Source organism: Buteo buteo, chromosome 19 (genome assembly GCF_964188355.1).
Source record: "Buteo buteo chromosome 19, bButBut1.hap1.1, whole genome shotgun sequence".
NCBI lineage: Eukaryota > Metazoa > Chordata > Aves > Accipitriformes > Accipitridae > Buteo > Buteo buteo.
In genome coordinates this window covers 22,210,263-22,228,138 of record NC_134189.1, presented here as the reverse complement: position 1 = coordinate 22,228,138, position 17,876 = coordinate 22,210,263, and the positions used below count along the sequence as shown (strand labels likewise).

At 40.8% G+C, this 17,876-nt stretch overlaps 1 protein-coding gene and 1 long non-coding RNA gene across 4 annotated transcripts in view; one reads left to right on the top strand and one right to left on the bottom strand.

The window, feature by feature from the left end:
• Window positions 1-1,604: 1,604 nt before the first annotated feature.
• On the top strand, window positions 1,605-17,519 carry LOC142042105 (killer cell lectin-like receptor subfamily B member 1A). 2 transcript variants are annotated; one of them, XM_075051635.1, is made up of 7 exons: window positions 1,605-1,970; window positions 3,814-3,882; window positions 7,669-7,758; window positions 13,176-13,241; window positions 14,152-14,294; window positions 14,946-15,055; window positions 15,640-17,519. In XM_075051635.1, exons 1-7 carry the CDS (start codon window positions 1,889-1,891, stop codon window positions 15,785-15,787), a joined length of 708 nt encoding a protein of 235 aa, XP_074907736.1. In that variant the 5' UTR covers window positions 1,605-1,888; the 3' UTR covers window positions 15,788-17,519. The 2 variants fall into 2 exon arrangements, with proteins under 2 accessions (XP_074907736.1, XP_074907737.1); XM_075051636.1 differs by lacking the exon at window positions 7,669-7,758.
• LOC142042109 (uncharacterized) overlaps window positions 8,117-17,876 on the bottom strand; it is a 29,488-nt gene continuing 19,728 nt past the window's right edge. For both annotated transcript variants that reach the window (XR_012653624.1, XR_012653623.1), the window contains one exon: window positions 8,117-10,102. This is a non-coding gene — a long non-coding RNA (uncharacterized LOC142042109). The remainder of the gene's footprint in view (window positions 10,103-17,876) is intronic.

Below are 17,876 nucleotides of genomic sequence, written 5' to 3'. Positions count from 1 at the left end.
CTGCATTCTATCACTGAATCCCAGGGAGAAGAGCTCAGCACCTCCCTCTCCACATCCCCTCCTCAGGAAGCTGTAGGGAGTAATGAAGTTGCCCCTCAGCCTCCTTTTCTCCAAACTTCCAGCCCTTTCACCAGCTTTGTTGCCCTCCTCTGGATGCAGTCAAGGACCTACACATCCTTCTTAAATGGTGGAGCCCTGCCTGGTTGTGGCTGGGATAGAATTAATTTTCTTCATAGTAGCTGGTATGGGGCTATGTTTTGGATTTGTGATGAAAACAGTTTTGATAACACAGAGGTGTTTTCGTTCCTGCTGAGCAGGGCTTACCCAGAGCCAAGGGCTTTTCTGCTTCTCCCCCCACCAGTGAGGAGGCTGGAGGGGCACATGGAGTTGGAGGGGACACAGCTGGGACAGCTGACCCCGACTGACCCGAGGGATATCCCAGACCATTCCATATGACATCACGCTCAGCATATAAAGCTGGGGGAAGAAGAAGGAAGGGGGGGATGTTCAGAGTGACGGTGTTTGTCTTTCGAGGTCACTGTTAGGCGTGATGGAGCCCTGCTGTCCTGGAGATGGCTGAACACCTGCCTGCCCATGGGAAGTGCTGCATGAATTCCTTCTTTTGCTTTGCTTGTGCATGTGCAGCTTTTGCTTTACCTGTTAAACTGTCTTTGTCTCAGCCCACAAGTTTTCTCACTTTTAACCTTCTGATTCTCTCCCCCGTCCCACTGGGGTGGGGGTGTGAGCGAGTGGCTGCGTGGGGCTGAAAACCACGACAGGCCCAGAACTGCGCACAGTACTCCAGGTGGGGCCGCACCGACGCTGAACACGGCGGGATCATCCCCTCTTTTGACCGGCTGGTCAGGCTGTGTCAGATCCCCCCAGGATGGGTTTTGCCCTCTTGGCTGCCAGGGCACACACCGCTGGCTCACATTGAACCTGCTGCCGACCAGCAGATCAGGCTTCTCTTGTTAGATTACATCTGCCGTCAGCGCAAAAACCAAATATGGCATTTTCAATTGGTAAATGCTGCTTTGAGCTAGGATATTTCCCCTAACAATGATTCACAACACAATGTCCACATAGCTGCCACCTCCTGCTCTATGAAAGCATTAGCCATGCAGGAATTAAAAACCTGGAAAGCATTAGGACTTGTCTTGCTTAGACTACCCTATTCTAGTTGCTGCCTTTGCATACTAAGCACCCTTCGCCCTTCCCAAAACTGGCTGGATCAGTTCCACTTTATGAATCCCCATTTGCCATCAGAAGTTACCTACACGGGGGAAGAACATGTTTCTGAGCTGCACAAATCCCACATTCCTCAGGACAGAGCAAGTCAGCTTGGCTGTGGTTTAGAAGAGCCGCAGACACACGACAGAGCCCCGAAGTGCGGCAGGGTCCTGTTTCAGCAGCGTCGAGTACGTTTCCCTATGGATCAGGGGTAAATGTATCACGCTTTCGGATGTCTGCTTTTGAGACTCCGTAGGGCTGCTCCCTGTCATGTGTCGTGGGTCCACCCTGAAAGCTTCGCTCTGCTTTCTGTTCCATTTCATGTAATAACACTTGTCTTTTCAAAACACAAAAAGCGGGGGCGGGGAGTGGGGGAGGGCAGGATGTCAAGATTTGGAAATTCAAAATACTACCAATGCCAGAACCACTTCCCGACAAAGGCGACCACATCAAGGCCACAATCTTACATTTAACGTGCTACTATCAAAAGAGCAATTAGAGGTGGGCTTTCCTTCTCGTTGCCAGTTTCCGTATGACAGAAAGAGGAAAGAACTTCCGCCTGAAGGTTCGAGAGGGGAAGGAGCGGTGAGTCGTCCTCAGTCCAGAATACCATCTTAGAAACAGCAGTGAGAGGAAAAAAGGAGAAGGGGGAGCAAGAATGTCAGAAAATCTCATTTATGCTGACTTGAACTTGACTGATTCAACCAGGCCCAGACTACAGAAGGTCACTGACGTCCAAGGTAGGTCAGTCGGTCTGCACTGAGCTTTCTTTGTATTCTTCAGCCTCCCAAACACGTATTTTGAAAGAGTGCCGTGGAGCACCAAAGCCCCAAAGAGGACGAAGGAAATGTGAGGGCCAGTGCTGTGAAAAACGCACATGGTGGGGAGTCCATGTAGTGTTTTTTACAAAAAAAAAAGGGGGGGGGGGATTGTTCTAAGGTCTACTTTTCATTTGTTAAGGTGCAGGTGTGAGGGAGAGTTTTCTTGTGTGATATTAAGAGTAGTTTCTATCATTTGAGGAGATTATTCCACAGCTGAACATCAATTGGTCCTGAACCAGGAGTGTTCTCATGCATCAGACTGAATCCTGCAGCAAACCGATCAGGAGACTGAGTGCCTGATGTTTCTGTTGTTTGAAGCAGTCTCGCAAATAGCCTGTTTCTTCTTGCTGAGCATAGTGGGCATTGCTTTGGGGTTTTTTCCTCCTGGCTTTGTCTGTACAAACTACTTGTTTAATAAATCAAGTATAAAGTGTTTCATGGACAGATTTAGTTTGATTTAGTATAAATGACCTGGCAAAATTCTAACCTAAAATTTATGGTTCTTTAATGCACTAAGAATTATTGCACAAACTTTTGCACTGTTTTTGCTACATCTGCATAAAATTACATCCTAAAATAACAGACTTCATACACTTTGTGCATTTCATATTCTTTTTTCTTCCCTTTCTATCTGTTTGACAGAAATAATAGTTTCTATTTCTTGCCATCCTGTGCTGGTCTATTGCATAAAGTGTGATCCCTTGGCATCTATTTTCAAATGGCTGGAGTTTCTAATGCCCCAAGAAACAGTGTTTCTACTACCTCTTTCAACAGGTTACTTCACAGCTGAATTGACAGGCACCCACAGTAGATGCCACCTGACTGAAAATTCCATTTTCCTTACAATTCAATCCATGTACTCCTACTTACAGTTTTTATATGGTTTTAACAGCATTTTTATGTTTCTCTGCTTGCGCCTTTCTGGAAAACCTTTATCAACTCTTTTCTTCCATGTGTATACTTAATTTATGCATAGTATTTCCCAGTGATAGACACTGGCTTCTGTCTTCTTTTCTTTTTCCTCCAGTTTTCTATTTTCTCTTTGATAATGGATTCCCTGGATCAAATACAGTGTTCACAAAGGAATGCAATTAATTCCATTAGCCAGAAGAATGCATTTAAACTCATAGAAGATGTTAACACTGTATGGTGATAGAAACAAAGGGGCTCAGTGCTGTGTATCAGGATGACTTTGAATGTTTTATAAAATTGCAACATCGTATTTCTTTTTTACTTTCTACCCCCTTTTTATGTGTCCCTCCTCTTCCTTCCTTCCCCACATCCTGTCTTCCATATTCATTTGTATTTATTATCTGAAGATCTTTTAGAGTAATTTTCACTTTTCTCACCATCTTATCATTAACTAGTCACTACTTCAAATTTAGCATGATCTGCAGTTTTCAGGTTTGCTTCAATGTTGTAGCCATTCTCACCACTCGCATATGGATATGAATTGAATAAGACAGTCAGACAGCCTTAGACTTTTTTCTCCACTTCTGTTTAGATTTGAAATGCATGTGCGTGTGCCCATGTCTCCTCTGTTATTGTCTGCACTGAAGGTAACCCAGATCTGTTTCTGCCTATAGCAAGTCCTCTAAGGTGTAAATGCAATGGACAAAAATATCATTCAGGTATACTTAAACACAGTCACACAAATCAGTTGCTGTCATGTGTTTAGTATTTCTCACCATTTCGGTCATTTTTGTTCCATTTAAGTTGTTTCTCATCTTTCTCTGTTCTCTGTTTTTTTGCCTGGTTTTAGGTACTACATATGCAGAACTGAAAGTACAATCCCTAGACACAAATGCTGCAGATAGCTACACATCGTCCGGTGAGTTTTTAGCTGTCTGCTAAATTGGCATGGATTTAAACAATGAGAGGAGAGGAGGCTGTTCCTTCTTTTCCAAAAATGCTGTGATAAAAACCCATATGGGTGACAGGAAGATACAGTTGTCTGCTTTACACAGTCAGAGCGGGGGGCAGTCAATGTGTTGCATTATATGCAACTAACCACTTGTTGGCGTCACTGGTGTAGGAACACAAGGCTATTTTGGGCCAGAACAAGGAACCACCTAACCAGGCCTCCTACCTCCAGCAGCAGCCGTAAGTGAATAACCAGAGATGAATAAGAAGAAGGTAGGCATGTATGAGACCTTCCCGTAATACTTTCACATGCATGCATCTACCCAGGGACTTCCTGAGACACTTGTGTTTCTATTTATGTACCCTCAGTGGTTTTCTTTTCTACAGACTTGCCTAATCTCCCCTTGGTTCTATACACAGACCTGATTTCTATTATCTCCTTTGATGAGGGGATCCACAGTTCTTTTTAACATGACACGAAGAACCAGCTTCATCTTTTTTACTCTGAACTGGCCTCCTATTAGTTTCAGCTGATGTTCCCTGAAAGAGACAGTAAGCAGCCAAACCCTATCCAAGGTGTCCATGACACTCAGGATTTTATATGTCTGACATAGCTTCTTCTTAGTCATCTCTTTTCCATACTGCAGAACCCTAGTCCACACCATCATTTACTGCTTCCCTTCTCTGAACATTTTCCACTATGCTTTTTGAAACAGGAGTAGTAGAACTGCATGCATGATCGAAGGTAGAGGTGAATCATGGATTTATAAAACCACGTGGCAGACAAAACATCCCTGATTTTTGTTCATTTTCCTTCTGAATAATTCCTAATGCATGAGGTTGTACAGTCTTCATCCTAGGAGATATTCAAAACTTGACTGTGCATGGTCCTGGACAACCTGCTCTAGCTGATCCCATTTGAGCAGGGAACTTGGACTAGGTGATCTGAAAAGGTCGCTTCCAACCTAAATGATTCTGTGACTGTGTGGTCAGGACAGCAGACCTGAAGTTCACAGATCTCCTCTAGAACTTTTTATTTTTTTATTTTTAATTCACATTAGATCTGTTACCTTCTAGTCCCTGGGTGCAAAGATAGCTTTAAGAGTAGGATTACAAAATGGCATTAGTAATCCAGCTATCTCACACCTAATGCCTCTTGGAATTTGTTAGTATATCCATTTTTTTATTTGGGCTATATGTCTTCCAGTTCATGTGGCTTCTCACAAGGAACTGCCCCAAACTGGAAGACCTACCCAGTTCTTACCCAGTCAACCCTGATACGAGGGATTAATATAGCTTCTCTACTATGACCTTAATTTCTGAATGCTTCCTGGGTAGCCTACCATCCACTGACCTACAGATCTCCAGCAAGGTACCTTTTCTTGGTGTGTTTGAAGACACAGTGTGTTTGAAACGTGTTCAAAAACACGTTTGAAGTCTTTTCCTTTTCAAGTACTTTTCTGTTGAAGTCTTTCCCTTTTCAAGTTCTTTTCTGCCTAATTGGCTTTTCTTATACATAATCTTTGATCTCCCAGGGTTTGTGATATTTTCTATTTATTTCCTTCGTTTAACGTCTACAGCTATGGAAAGTTAACAATCAGCTTCTAATACCTGTGTCAACTTCCTTTCGCCTGTTCCCAGATCATTATATGGTGTGCCTGTATGGATTTCATTCTCTCTTAGCAGTCTTTTTCAGCTTCTTTTTGATAAGCATCCTCTCCTTCCTGTGGTTACCCTCTTTTACCCATTAGCACTCTATTTTTCCTTAGGTAGTCTAGCACTATGATGACTCTCTTCCTTTTATTCACTTCCTCATATTCACCACATATTGGGAAGCTGTTCAGTTACCTAATCACAGGTGTCCGGAGCCATCTGGGAAGCATCAGAACATTTGGTCTGGCTTCAGTATGCAAATCTGGAAGGCCACAGATTCTTGGAGGTCCTGTGTAACATCTTCCAGGTCTGTGCAGTTATCTGATACCTGAGGGTATCTCAGGTGGCAGAAGCCACCCATTTTCAGGTACCTGACATCTGAGTACTTTAGTCTAGGGTGGGACATTCCAGATCTTCCCATCTTATTTTTCAGACTTCTAGTATATGTGTAGAAGCAGGTGTGCAACAGCTGTTGTTTGCTTCTTAACGCTTTATTTAAATGACAGGCAGTTTTGCATTTTCTGCTTGACTCTGTCTACACACTGACCTTTCCTTTTCCTGAGGACACAGTGGTTTTGAAGTCACACATAATGGTAATATCACCCTAAACTGCTCTTTAGCCCATGTCAGCTTCCCTTTCCTCATTTTAAGAGTTACTTACAACCTTCAGCCCCTGCCAGCTTGCTCTTATTAATTTTAAATGTTACTTAAAACCTTCTAGAGGTCATGTCCTGCAGCTTGACTCCCTTATAGTTAAGGTGAAATCTGTTCCTGCAGAGCGTTTGGACACTCTGCACCAGATGTGTCCCAAATTCTTGAAGAATCAGAAATCTGGATCCTTACCCCATCTTCTCAGCCAGGTGCTAAAATGCTGCCTTTTCTTTTCTCCCTCCAGTCCTGCATAGGGTACTGGGACCATTTCTGGAATGGTCACCTTAGGATTCCTGGTCACCAACTTCCTTCCTACAAGCTTCCATTTTGCTACTGAAACTTTTCCTCACCCTTCCCAGTCTTGTTGGTAACCACATGGACTAGTGTATCAGTAGTTAGTTTGCACCTATCAAATAGATTCGTTGATTAGTGCAATCAACATGTTTTCAGGGTGCAACTATTTGCAGACCAAACCTCCTCAGGCAGAAAACCTGACAGCACAGAGTTCTTCTTGAGTGGCGCCTTCTTTGAAAGACTGGTTTAAAATCAGTCTAGTTTAATACTATACTAAGTATGACAGCTTCCTAGCATTTCAATAATTCAAATAGTAATGCACAAGCAGGTGTGAAAATGAGGTTACCAGACAGAACAGACCACATATTGACTTAGGACGAAGATTCAGGATGGCTTCCTCATTTATCTAAAACTGTTTTCTTTACAGAGCAGGGGCAATAGCAGCAACAACTTCAGTTTGTTTTTCAGATCCTAGTTGTCACATAGACACTCTAAACTTTAAAGACAGCAGAAGGGATAAGTAAATACTAGCAGATATGTGAAGCAGGAAGAGATGGAAAGCTCTCCTTTATCTTTTAATTCAGTGCCTGATAAGTCCAGTCAGCCACTGCACATATTATTTGTCCCCTCTTGGACCTGCTTGTGCTCTATAGCATCTGGCCAGTAACCACTGAGTTGGCAGACTAATGAATACCATGAGGATCCCCTTGAAGTAAATCCTGAACAAAAGTCCATAAACACCAGTCAAAACAGATAGAGGAGATGGTTAACTCCTCTGAAAAATTTGTTTTGTTGAGGAGTATAACATGGCAGGACCTTTATCTGGTAAGTTGATTGGGTTTTGCTTTAAGAATATTTTGAGAGGGTAGGTAAGGATCCCAGTGAGCACTTAACTCTAGTATCAAGTGCAGCAGAATTTAACAAAGTATTCTAGGCAATGGCAGAAGGGTTCAGACTAAAGGTCTGTGATGGAAAAAAAAATGTGCCCACAGCGTATCAATCACAAAAAACAAATATCTGAAGGAACAGCACTGAAGGGCTTTGACTAACTTGAAAGAGTTGTCTCAGTGTGAGCGTGAAAAGGGCATTTTTGAAGGTAGATGAAGGGTTCTTTTTCATCGTTTCCCTAATCTTTATTTTTAATGTCTATCTGTAGGTAAAAGCTGTTGCTCCAGAACACGTGTCGCTGTATTGGTTGCTGTGATAATCCTCCTACTGGTCTTAGTGGTGTGTCTGATACTCATGTGTAAGTCCTGCTAAAAAAGGAATAGCTACAATAAATTTGTGACTCTCACCCACTGACTGACATCTAGGTCATAACATCCAAAACCAGGAGCAACAGAAGGCTAATTTGAAGGCACAGGACAGTAGTTTTTAACCAACTGTGGCTGTAACAGGAAATCCATAAAAGAGTCAAGTGGTTTGAAAGTTTAAAATTCCAAAAGAAAAGAGCAAAAACCCGATTAAAAAACTGACAATGTTCAAACAATAAAAAATTTATTATTCAAATGTTTTGAAGAAACAAGTCAAGATTAGATAATGCCTATTAGTATTAGGACTGCTATCCATGAGAATATTTCAAGGCGATGATCATGTCACCAAGATGTCCATAAGACCAAACATCATTAAATAAATATGAATAAAAGCTCATTTGAAAGAGGTAGCTAAGTCACAGCTTAAAGGAATTTGTTTGCACTTTACTTGAGTAAGCCTAGTACTAGGTCTCTCTGCATGTGTATCACTGAGTTCATAACAATCTTTGAACTACATAAAAAGATACACTATTTTTTTTAAGAAAGAATGCATTCTTATCTCCATCAGAAAAAAACAAATTTTAATAGAGCCATGTGGTACTTTCCTTTTTGAATATTTTCAAGGAATCATTTTTAAATTTCAGATGTAGTTGCTTGTTTCTTTTCATCCTTTGACAGTTGAGCAAGCTTAAGAGGTTTACACAATCAATCACACTCAAGTCCCAGAGTTTGCCACCTGCTCAGAGATGCACATGGAGAAACCCTTTGTGAAGACATGCCAAAACTTTTGATCCATTGAACTTAAAAAACAGGGTTGGGGGAGGTAATTGTTTTTTTCTTTTTCAAGGCAAAGAGTAAAGGACAGATGTCTGACAGCACTCTGACCTTTATAAAATATAAAATACCACAGGAAGGGCAAAATTTAAAAAAAACCAACGAAACAATACAATGTAACAAGGTGAAATTACCAGCATTTGATAGAGCTTTAAATCAGGAGTTGAATGAGGAGTCATTAGGCTTTGATTCAGGTCTGGCTTGAGGTGCAGTTATTTTGCTGGGCTTTGTAGGGTTCAGTGCTGCCTCAGTGAACTGAAAAAATGCTCCTAAGAAACTTGACATCTAGATCAAACTTGAGAAACTAACTCAAATTAGTTTTAAATTTCAATAGCATACTGTTTTCACTTGTACTCCAAATGAAAACTGTTGTCATTCTGACTGCTTTATTTCTAAGTTTTAATTTTATATGAGTTTTCCATACAGTTTTGGTTTGCCAAATATACCATTGTTGACAAACAGCTTGTTGAAATGAACTAAACTGTCACTGCTTAATATTGGTCCATCATACAAGAGCTCTGCAGACCAGAAAACATTTTGCATTTCTGTTCATGAAAATGACAACAATATTACTCAGTGGAATCTGACCAGATATTTTTATGATTTTTATAGTAGTGTCATATTATTTTCTTTTTTCTTGAGAGAAAATTTATCTGTTAGTAAGTAAAAAAATGGCCTTGCAGTTCATGAGCTGGTCTTCCAAGAAAAGGCAGTCTGACTTTGTTTTCAAATGTTCCTTCATATGAATTAAATTTTGCTGTTTTCTGAAACCAGGAGCTGATATCCAGCCTCAAGATATATGCGTATAAATGCATATATGCATGGAAAACATATGATTTCAAACTGATATTTCTGTTTTATTTTTCCTTGTTGCTGTAGGGATTCAGTAGAAGGCAAAGAAAGCCTTGATGTTCTCAATTAGCATATGACTAAAGCACGATAAAATTCAGTGTTATGTTGCTCCAATTAGAAAATAACACATTGTTGCTTTATTAGGTTTCAGTGCCTTTGAACCATTTTCAGTAATGCTGCTGTCTCAATCTCTCAGGCAGATTTCAGAGTTTAAGGTGACAATATTCCAGGAGAAAATCTTGACCCACCATTTATGTGTTGTAAATTAATTTCCATCTAGTAGGAGAATCAGTAGGGTGATGTTCATTTTTGTAATGCATACCGGTATGCATTCATTTCTAATTTTTCACAGAAATGTGCTTTAAAATTATATTAGGTAGTTTTAATACCAGTATTTGGTACTATTATATACAAAGGACTTCAGGGTATCTTTCTAAGCAGTACTTCAAGCTTCCACCCACAGGCCAGGCTATATGCAGAACCCAGCTTCTTCATTTTCTAAAATGAAATGATTCTGAAATCTGGTTTTGGGAACTTTTCCTGAAGAGTAAATTCTGTTTCCCCCTCTTCCAAACATTTGGTTGCTCCTTCAAGTTCTCAGTCCTCAGCTTTATCTTCATTATTTCCACCACAGTTATCTGTTTTAAAAATCTGTAAAATAGAATGCATACTTTATCATCTGTATCTCTGTATACAGGTTTGGATGTAATTCTATATACCAGAGCTTTAAGAACCTTTGTTTTCAAATGTTCAGCCATACATCTTTCCTTGTTGGTTTTTTTTTTTTTTAATAGTGATATCTAAGACTCAACTTCTCCTACACCAATATATTGGAAGCTAATCCCTAAAAGGAACAGGGCAAATCATACAATTTAGTCTCCGCAAAATTAGACTTTTATTGATCTACTTTGATTTTTACATGCTACAGTGAAACTTTTTTCTCACAACTCCAAAAGTCTAGTTCTTGCTTGCTATCAGGAAAGAAATGTAGATTAGTAGGACTTCCTAGGCAGTGTGTTTTTGACGTTTATAGTGGCTTTTACAATTCATACTTCAACAACTTGTAAAAGAGTAGTTAAATAACTGTTTTGCACCAGCTCATTATGATCCCAGTAAAAAAAAGGCACTCAGACTCTGTAAGGTATTATTTAAAATGCTACTTATTAGAGCTAATGCTATAAAGAAAGAAAGGACAGTACAGGAAATCCTAGGTCCCTTCAGGTGCTGGGAACCCTGAGCAAAATTACAGAACCGAGGAACTTGGTCCGGTGGCTGTTTTCTGGGAAAGCAAGTATAGTCATTTCCCAAAAGAATACCGTTATTTCATACTTATTTCCTTTTATCACTCACTGTCTGGGTCTAGGCTTATGGAAGGAGCTGATTAATCCTTTGTACTAAAATTGAGATTCATTTATGTCACTGCTCAGTTTGGAGTCTCTGGTGGTCCTTGAAATCCTTCTGGACACTTTTGGCAGTGGGGTTTCTGAAACCTTGACGGTCTATAGATAAAACTGAAACAAGATATGTGGAGAGAAATGATATGTTGTATAAGATAAGTGTATATTCATTAACTATTTCAATGTTGAGTATTCTACTGAATCATTTAATGTAGTAGTTGAGGGGATATTTCAGCCATTATGGGTATTTGTAGTTGCCAGAAAAAAAAATTCTATATTCTCTTTATGATCATCATAGAGCTAAAAGTTGCTTCATTTTGACTACGAAGAACTCTCTGAGATGGAGTTGGTAGAAAAAATCCCCACATGTTAAGGGCTGGTCAGGTTGTTTCTCACAACAGGCAAAAGTGTGCTTAGTGAAAGGGGTTCCCTTTCCTGAAAAAGTTTCCCTTGCCAGTATTTTTTGTTCCTTGAGGAAATAATTAACTTCTGCAGTATTCTCTGAAAATTGAATATCTTATTGGAACAAGGGCAAAAATACTTCTCAGGATTTTTGTCAGTAAAAAATTGGCTACACAAAATGTATTGGAAGAAGAGATGCTACATTTATGATAAAATAACCTATTTTTACCAGAGGTGGGTACAAGGCAAACCTGGATTCTCTGTAACAGAGGTGTTCGTCTCTCAAACTCAATAGTTACTTCTTGTCAGCATAGTTATGACTACATTCTGGTGGGCTGAACCCCTTCCAAGATATCATTCCCTCTGCACTACAGGGTCTTGCATCTGTCAAGACGCATAGGTACTAGGGAAGTGGTTTTATCCCAAGGAAAGTAAAAGCTCAGGATTGCCACCTTCCTTGTGGTTGCAGTTTGGATACTTTGGATCCATCCTTTCACTACCAATTTTCAGTGTCCGGAAGAGATTAGGTGTCACTGAATCTAAAGGCCACTCCGCTTCTTTTCCCTCATCTTATTTTTGAGCTTACTGCTTGTAAACAAAGTTCTTCCTTCAATATTCTGTTTCTTTCATCGTTTGCCTCTAGTATGAAATCTGCAGAGATGTCAGTTCTTTCATGCTCCATGCCATTCTGGTACAAGTTTCTTAGAACTTTCTTTAATTCAGTCTTTTTTCTCATTTTATATATATATATATATATATATTTTAAAGGAATTTATCAATTTTGGTTTCAAGTATAAGAATTCTATCCCTACAATTTTTAGTTTAATATTTCTTTACTGTTATTGTTCATCCCTTCATTGTTCAACTCCAAATAACCTCAAAAATGCCTCTTTAAACTTTGATATAGACAACTCCCAGTCAGTTGAGCTAATAATACCCATTCATGTCATGAACAATTGTGTCTTTAAAGCTGAGGTTTCCTAAGCAGAGAAGCTGGGAGAATATCAAGATTTTCTTACTGCTACACAGAGCCAGCTGGAACAACATAATCCTCCTTCAGCCTGTTAACTGTGAGTGATCCCTGAACTCCATACTTTCAACAGGATCTAAACTCTTGAGGGAGTTTGTAAACAGAAAAAAACAAATACATGAAAATCACATGAGCTTCTCTAGTAAACTAAGCATAAGTTTAGTTCATCTAAGGCCTCAGCTACTTTCTTCACCCTCTCAAAACTCTTTTTTTCCTTTTTCTCTGTGATAAATTCATGCAGTCTAGCTAGTCATCAGATAATAAAAATAAATTTGTAAGCCTCCCTCCACGGTCCCTTTTTCTGGGAGTCAGAAGCCTCCTGTGGAGCACAGATCCCTCACAACCACTGTGTCAGAAGAAAGAGGAAAATCAATGCTATTTCAGCCTGGGTATCTGCTTTAAAACCTAAAATGAACACTGTTGTCTCATTTTGGTCTGGGGGAGAAACACTGTTAGACCAGCTTCCAGCTGGGGCACAAATATGCTCTGCCTGAATATCTCACCCCAGTTGTTTGGGGTAGGAGCAGACAGTGACTGCAGCTCCAAGCGGTGTGGGAGCACGCTTAACCAAGAACAGATTGGCTTGAGCACTCATCTCTCAAAGACAGCTCGTACTTCTTATTGCTATAGTTGTGTGTATACTGTACACCACATTTACCGCTGCTCTGAAAATGTGCGGAGCATTTTTTTGTCAAGTTCCAGAGTTAGGCTCTTTGGAAATCTGCTCCATAGTATGGTACGACAGGTTTGGGTTTTTTTAATGGAGAAGCCAAAAGGTGAGGAGTAGGCATTCTGTGTGGGGTGATGGTGGGAGTCAAGGAGGTTCAGAAGAGCTCTGACAACGTATGGCAAAATGGTCAGCCATGCAAAGCAGAAATTGTACTCTTATTTCCAGACCGTCCAACTGCAAGCAGCCCGCCTGACTCAAAACCATCCTCCACCACCTCTGAAGAGGCACTAGGTAGGTAATCTTCTATCATTCAAAAGACAGTTTCCAGAAGCCTGTTAGATTGCCTTTTTAGGGGGGGACGGGGGCAGTGTCTAGATTTTGTTCAGAAGAAAACCGAACAGACAAAACCCCTGACATCTCAGGAATAAACAACCTTATCCTGTACACTCATAGGATGAGCTGCCAAGGCCAGAGACACTTCACATTTTAATCATCTTTAAAAGTAGTGCTTGGTCAGCACTGCATTACTGTTTCAGAGGGAAGAACGGATTACTCTCATGCTAGTACAGAAAAGCCCATGGCTAGGTGAACGGACATGAATATAAAATCCCTTTGGTATCACAGCATTGTAGCGAGCATGATAGACCAATGTGCGTCTATTGCTTTTCAAATACCCCTCCATTCTTAGCACTTTACCGAAGTGCAATTCCCTTTTGCTGTTTACGAGCTGCTGGATAACCAACTAAACTCTATCAGGCAGTCCCTGTCTCCCTGAATCCTATCACCATTTCCAGGTCCCGTTCTCTGTTCCTCCCGGTACCCAGCCTGGCAATGGAGAGAAATGTTCTGTCTTTCAGTTGCATCACTATTGCTGTGTTTTGCAGCAGGCAAATAAGACATTTGAAAACTGAAAGCTGCTTCTTGCCCTGACCGTTTCTCTTTATCTCCTGAGCAAAGATTTAAAAGGCTGGATAATGTTATCCATCATTCCACTTCTCTGACTCATGCCTAGTGACTCGGGCTGGGATTAGCTACAGGGATCTTAGACTGGCAGGGATGCTCAGTAGTCTGGTGGAAATTTTAAGTAGGACCATACAGGTACTTTTCTAGCTGTAAGTTACTCTCTTACCTTTCCTTTGTAATAGGATCCTTTTGTTAGTGTTAACATGAATTTTTCCACACCTGTTCTTCCCTCCTGCAGGCTGCCCCCAAGGCTGGAAACAAAATGGGGAAAAATGCTACTTCTTTTCTCCAGTGCAGAAAATACTTGACTGGAACACCTCCCGTAAAGAATGTACTGACAAAAATTCAGACCTGGTGATCATTGACAACAAGGAAGAACTGGTGAGATCTAAATTCATGGGGCTGCTCCTAGGGTTCTTTGACCTGTATGCCAAAAGGCTGATGGGTTACACTTGTGTCTTCTCATGTTAGAGGTCTTTGCGGACCTATAATCTACTGCTAGCCACATACAGCAAGCACCTCTGTACGGCAGCAAACACCTTCACAGTAAGGTGCATCTTGGTACTTGAAGTCTTGCATCCAGAAGCTTCTGTCTCCAAGCATGCTCCCATGGGAAAGAGCAAACTCTCTGCCTAGCTGACTTATATTTTAAAGGGATTTAGCACACAAATCAAGACCAACAAGTTGAACAGACACTTATTTGTGAGAGCCATTGCTCTGACAAAAACTGAAAAGGCTTTCCCATCACAATCAGAATAGAAAAGTGTCTCCAGGTAACACGTCTCATCTGGCTAACTACAATGTATAGCTTTAATGGTATCACAAGTCTATTATTCTGTTTAGTCTATTCCTAAAAGCCCCAGGAAGAGAGATGAGATTAAAAATGGAAAAGTTTAGCCTCTGAAGCTGTGGAAGGAGATGGTGTGGCTGGATGCACACAGTTCTGTTGGCTATTTAGCACTAAGATTTCTGTGCACCTCTGGTGAAGAAAATGTAATTTTAATGTATTATCATTGTTTGTTTCCTTTCTAGAGTTATCTTTTTTCACAAACAAGAAGTTATTACTACTTACTTGGTCTCAAATTCTCGAAGAGCGAGGAGAAGTGGAAGTGGATTAACGACATGGAACATAACCCCGACATGTAAGCTTATTCCAGCAAGTCACTGTGATACAATGTCTGGAACCAGTAAAAAGGAAAAACCTGAGCCAACAACAGGGAGTACAAGAGAGATCAGGGACTGCAATTTGTAGCAATCTGATTCCTTGAGATTCAGGTGCTTCAGCATATCCCCATGACAAGTCAAAGGGAGCCTGTAAATCACGTGGGAACACAGGCATGTCACATCAGGATGGCAAGAGAGGACACAGCTGTGGTTCTGGTGGGGAAGGAGGAATCTGACTCGGTAGAGTTCAATGGGGAAAGAAAGGATATACCAGGCAGGTACAAGAGAGACCATGATGTCAGCACCATTGAACGGAGGCTACCAAAGAAGGGGAAGGTTTCTGGATGGGAAAGCATAGCTCATATACTTTTGTTGAGGTCTGGGAAAGAAAATGAAAGAATGGGAAGAAGATTCCAATAAGGCAGCTTCTAATCCCACTGCCAATAATATAGCTTAGCAACAAGGCCAGGTACCACTCTGTCTTTCACAGAGGCGATATTGTCTGCATTGCATCCAGCTAGGTCAGGAATGCAACTAGATCTGACTTTCTCTCCCTGTTCAGGTTTACTATTGGAGGAGACTTTACTGACTATTTCTGCACTGTCATTGGACATGGCAAAGTAGAAACTGCATCCTGCAAGGGAGCCCTAACAACACAAAATATGTGTGAAAAAGCTGCAAATATTTTAGAAAGGCAGAAGGAGAGCTAAAACCAAGATGTCTGTAGAGCTTGGCCATGGGATGAGTGAGGAAGTTGGATTTGGTGTCGGTGGCTGAGATGAAGCTACGCTGAAGCTTTCCTATGGAAGCCCCTTTGCCAGTTCAGGAAGATGTCTGTTCAAGGCCAGATTCTGACTAAATGATGCAAATTAAATTTAGAAAAATGTCAATGACACTATTACCCTTATAGAAAAAAAAAATCTGCAAAAGCCACTTGTGATACCTAATTAAACAAAGGATCTTGAAAGACCAGGAAGATGTTTTCAATGCAGCTTCACTTCGTCAGAATAGCATCCATTTCCCTCAGATGTGGGAAGCAGGTTCACAGCATGAATAGGCCTGTTTGTTATTAAATTTATTTTTATCAGTTTGAAATAATTAATTGCAGAAAACTAGGTATAATTAATGCCATTTAGCAATATTTGATATGAGACCTCAGTAATGTGTAGGCATCTGTGATCCCAGAGGACTCTTCTGGGTCACAAGCCTCTGCCAGCTGGTGTTAAAGCTGGTGGTAAATACAATAACTCTGTGGCATCTGATCATTCTCATTTTCTTTGTTGACTCTAAAGCACCCAGTCTTCCTCAAAGGGCCAGTAAAGCACAGGTGCAGGCTTGATGAAGGGACAGCACCTTCCACTTGCTGTCAGATGAAATTTATTCTGCTGCAGGGCTTCTGGTGGATCATTGACTGCTACGAACAAGGGACCAGCTAATGCCCCCCAAATACCATCTCTGAGAGATATTGCCTATTCCTTATATCTAGACAAAATGCAGACTGCTAGACTCACCTTAATAACAGGCAGATTTCAAGTAAATTTTGAAGGAAAAGGTAATACAAATCACAGAGTTCAGGAGGAGAAAAAAAACCCAAAGTGAGTATGTTCACAAGGATAGCTCATCCTGGTCAGCTTTCTCTGAGGAGATGACTGACTCATCTGAAATTAGAGTTTTATTAAAACATTTGACTAGGATTACACATAGAAAATCATTAACAAGCCTTCTGGAAAAAAATGTCATGTATAATACATTCAGTAGTGGCCTTGCTGCAAAATGCAGACATCTGCTAGTAATGTCTAAAGTGACGTAAGATTATGTCTGAATAACACAAGACTGGAAGACAATGTCAAAACAGGAGAAGATCCAAGCCTAATACAGTAAGAACTGCATGAACTGAGTAATGTATATGTATATGGAAATGTGTATGGAAATGTATATGGAAAGGATGATGAGTGGGAACCTGGAGTATTTAAAAAACATTTTTAAATGGTGTCAACAAATGCAGTGTCTATTTTTTATCCATTGGACTTGCTGATGTAGCTGTGCCCTTCTTGCCCATAAATGGCAGATGGAGGCAAGGGGCAGAGTAGGAAAAAGAAAAAGCCTCGATGCTGTGCAAGCACTGTTCAGCAACACACAAATATCAGTGTGTTATCAACACTTTTAGCCACAAATCCAAAACGCTGCACCATACAGGCTGCTATGAAGAAAGTTAACTCCATCCCAGCCATGACCAGTACAATCTCCACCCCTTATTCCATATCATTTGCATCATGCTTATAATCCCTCATCAACACCCACCCCACCCTTTGACATATACACAGATGTCATTCCCTTAAGTCTACAGGCCATCCCCATCAAATGTTGATTTCAACATCCATTCAAATATCCATTAAAGTCTGTTCAGTTAATTTAGTCCCTGACTTGGACTCCATCTGTTACGGTGGTCACTCAGGACGGGAGAGGTGGCATGTTGTCAGGGATTGTTGGGTGCTAAAACCACTACGGGCAGGGTTATTGCTGCACTTGCCCAGTTTCTTGTGAGGCTCTTACCCCCCACTGGTTCAGGTGGTTCCTGTTATAGTACTTCCTACAACATACAACTCAAATCATGACTTATTTTCCCCCAAGGTTAAATCTCCTTGGGGTACACGCCAGTTTTCCCCATCCTTCCACTTTGCCCCCCAAGTGCACCCACATCCTTGAGTGAAAGCAATCCCACAAATGGATTTACCTCTTCCCAAGGGAGGAGCAACCTGCACTGTCTTTCCCAGGCAGTTCCCTTACACGTACTATGGT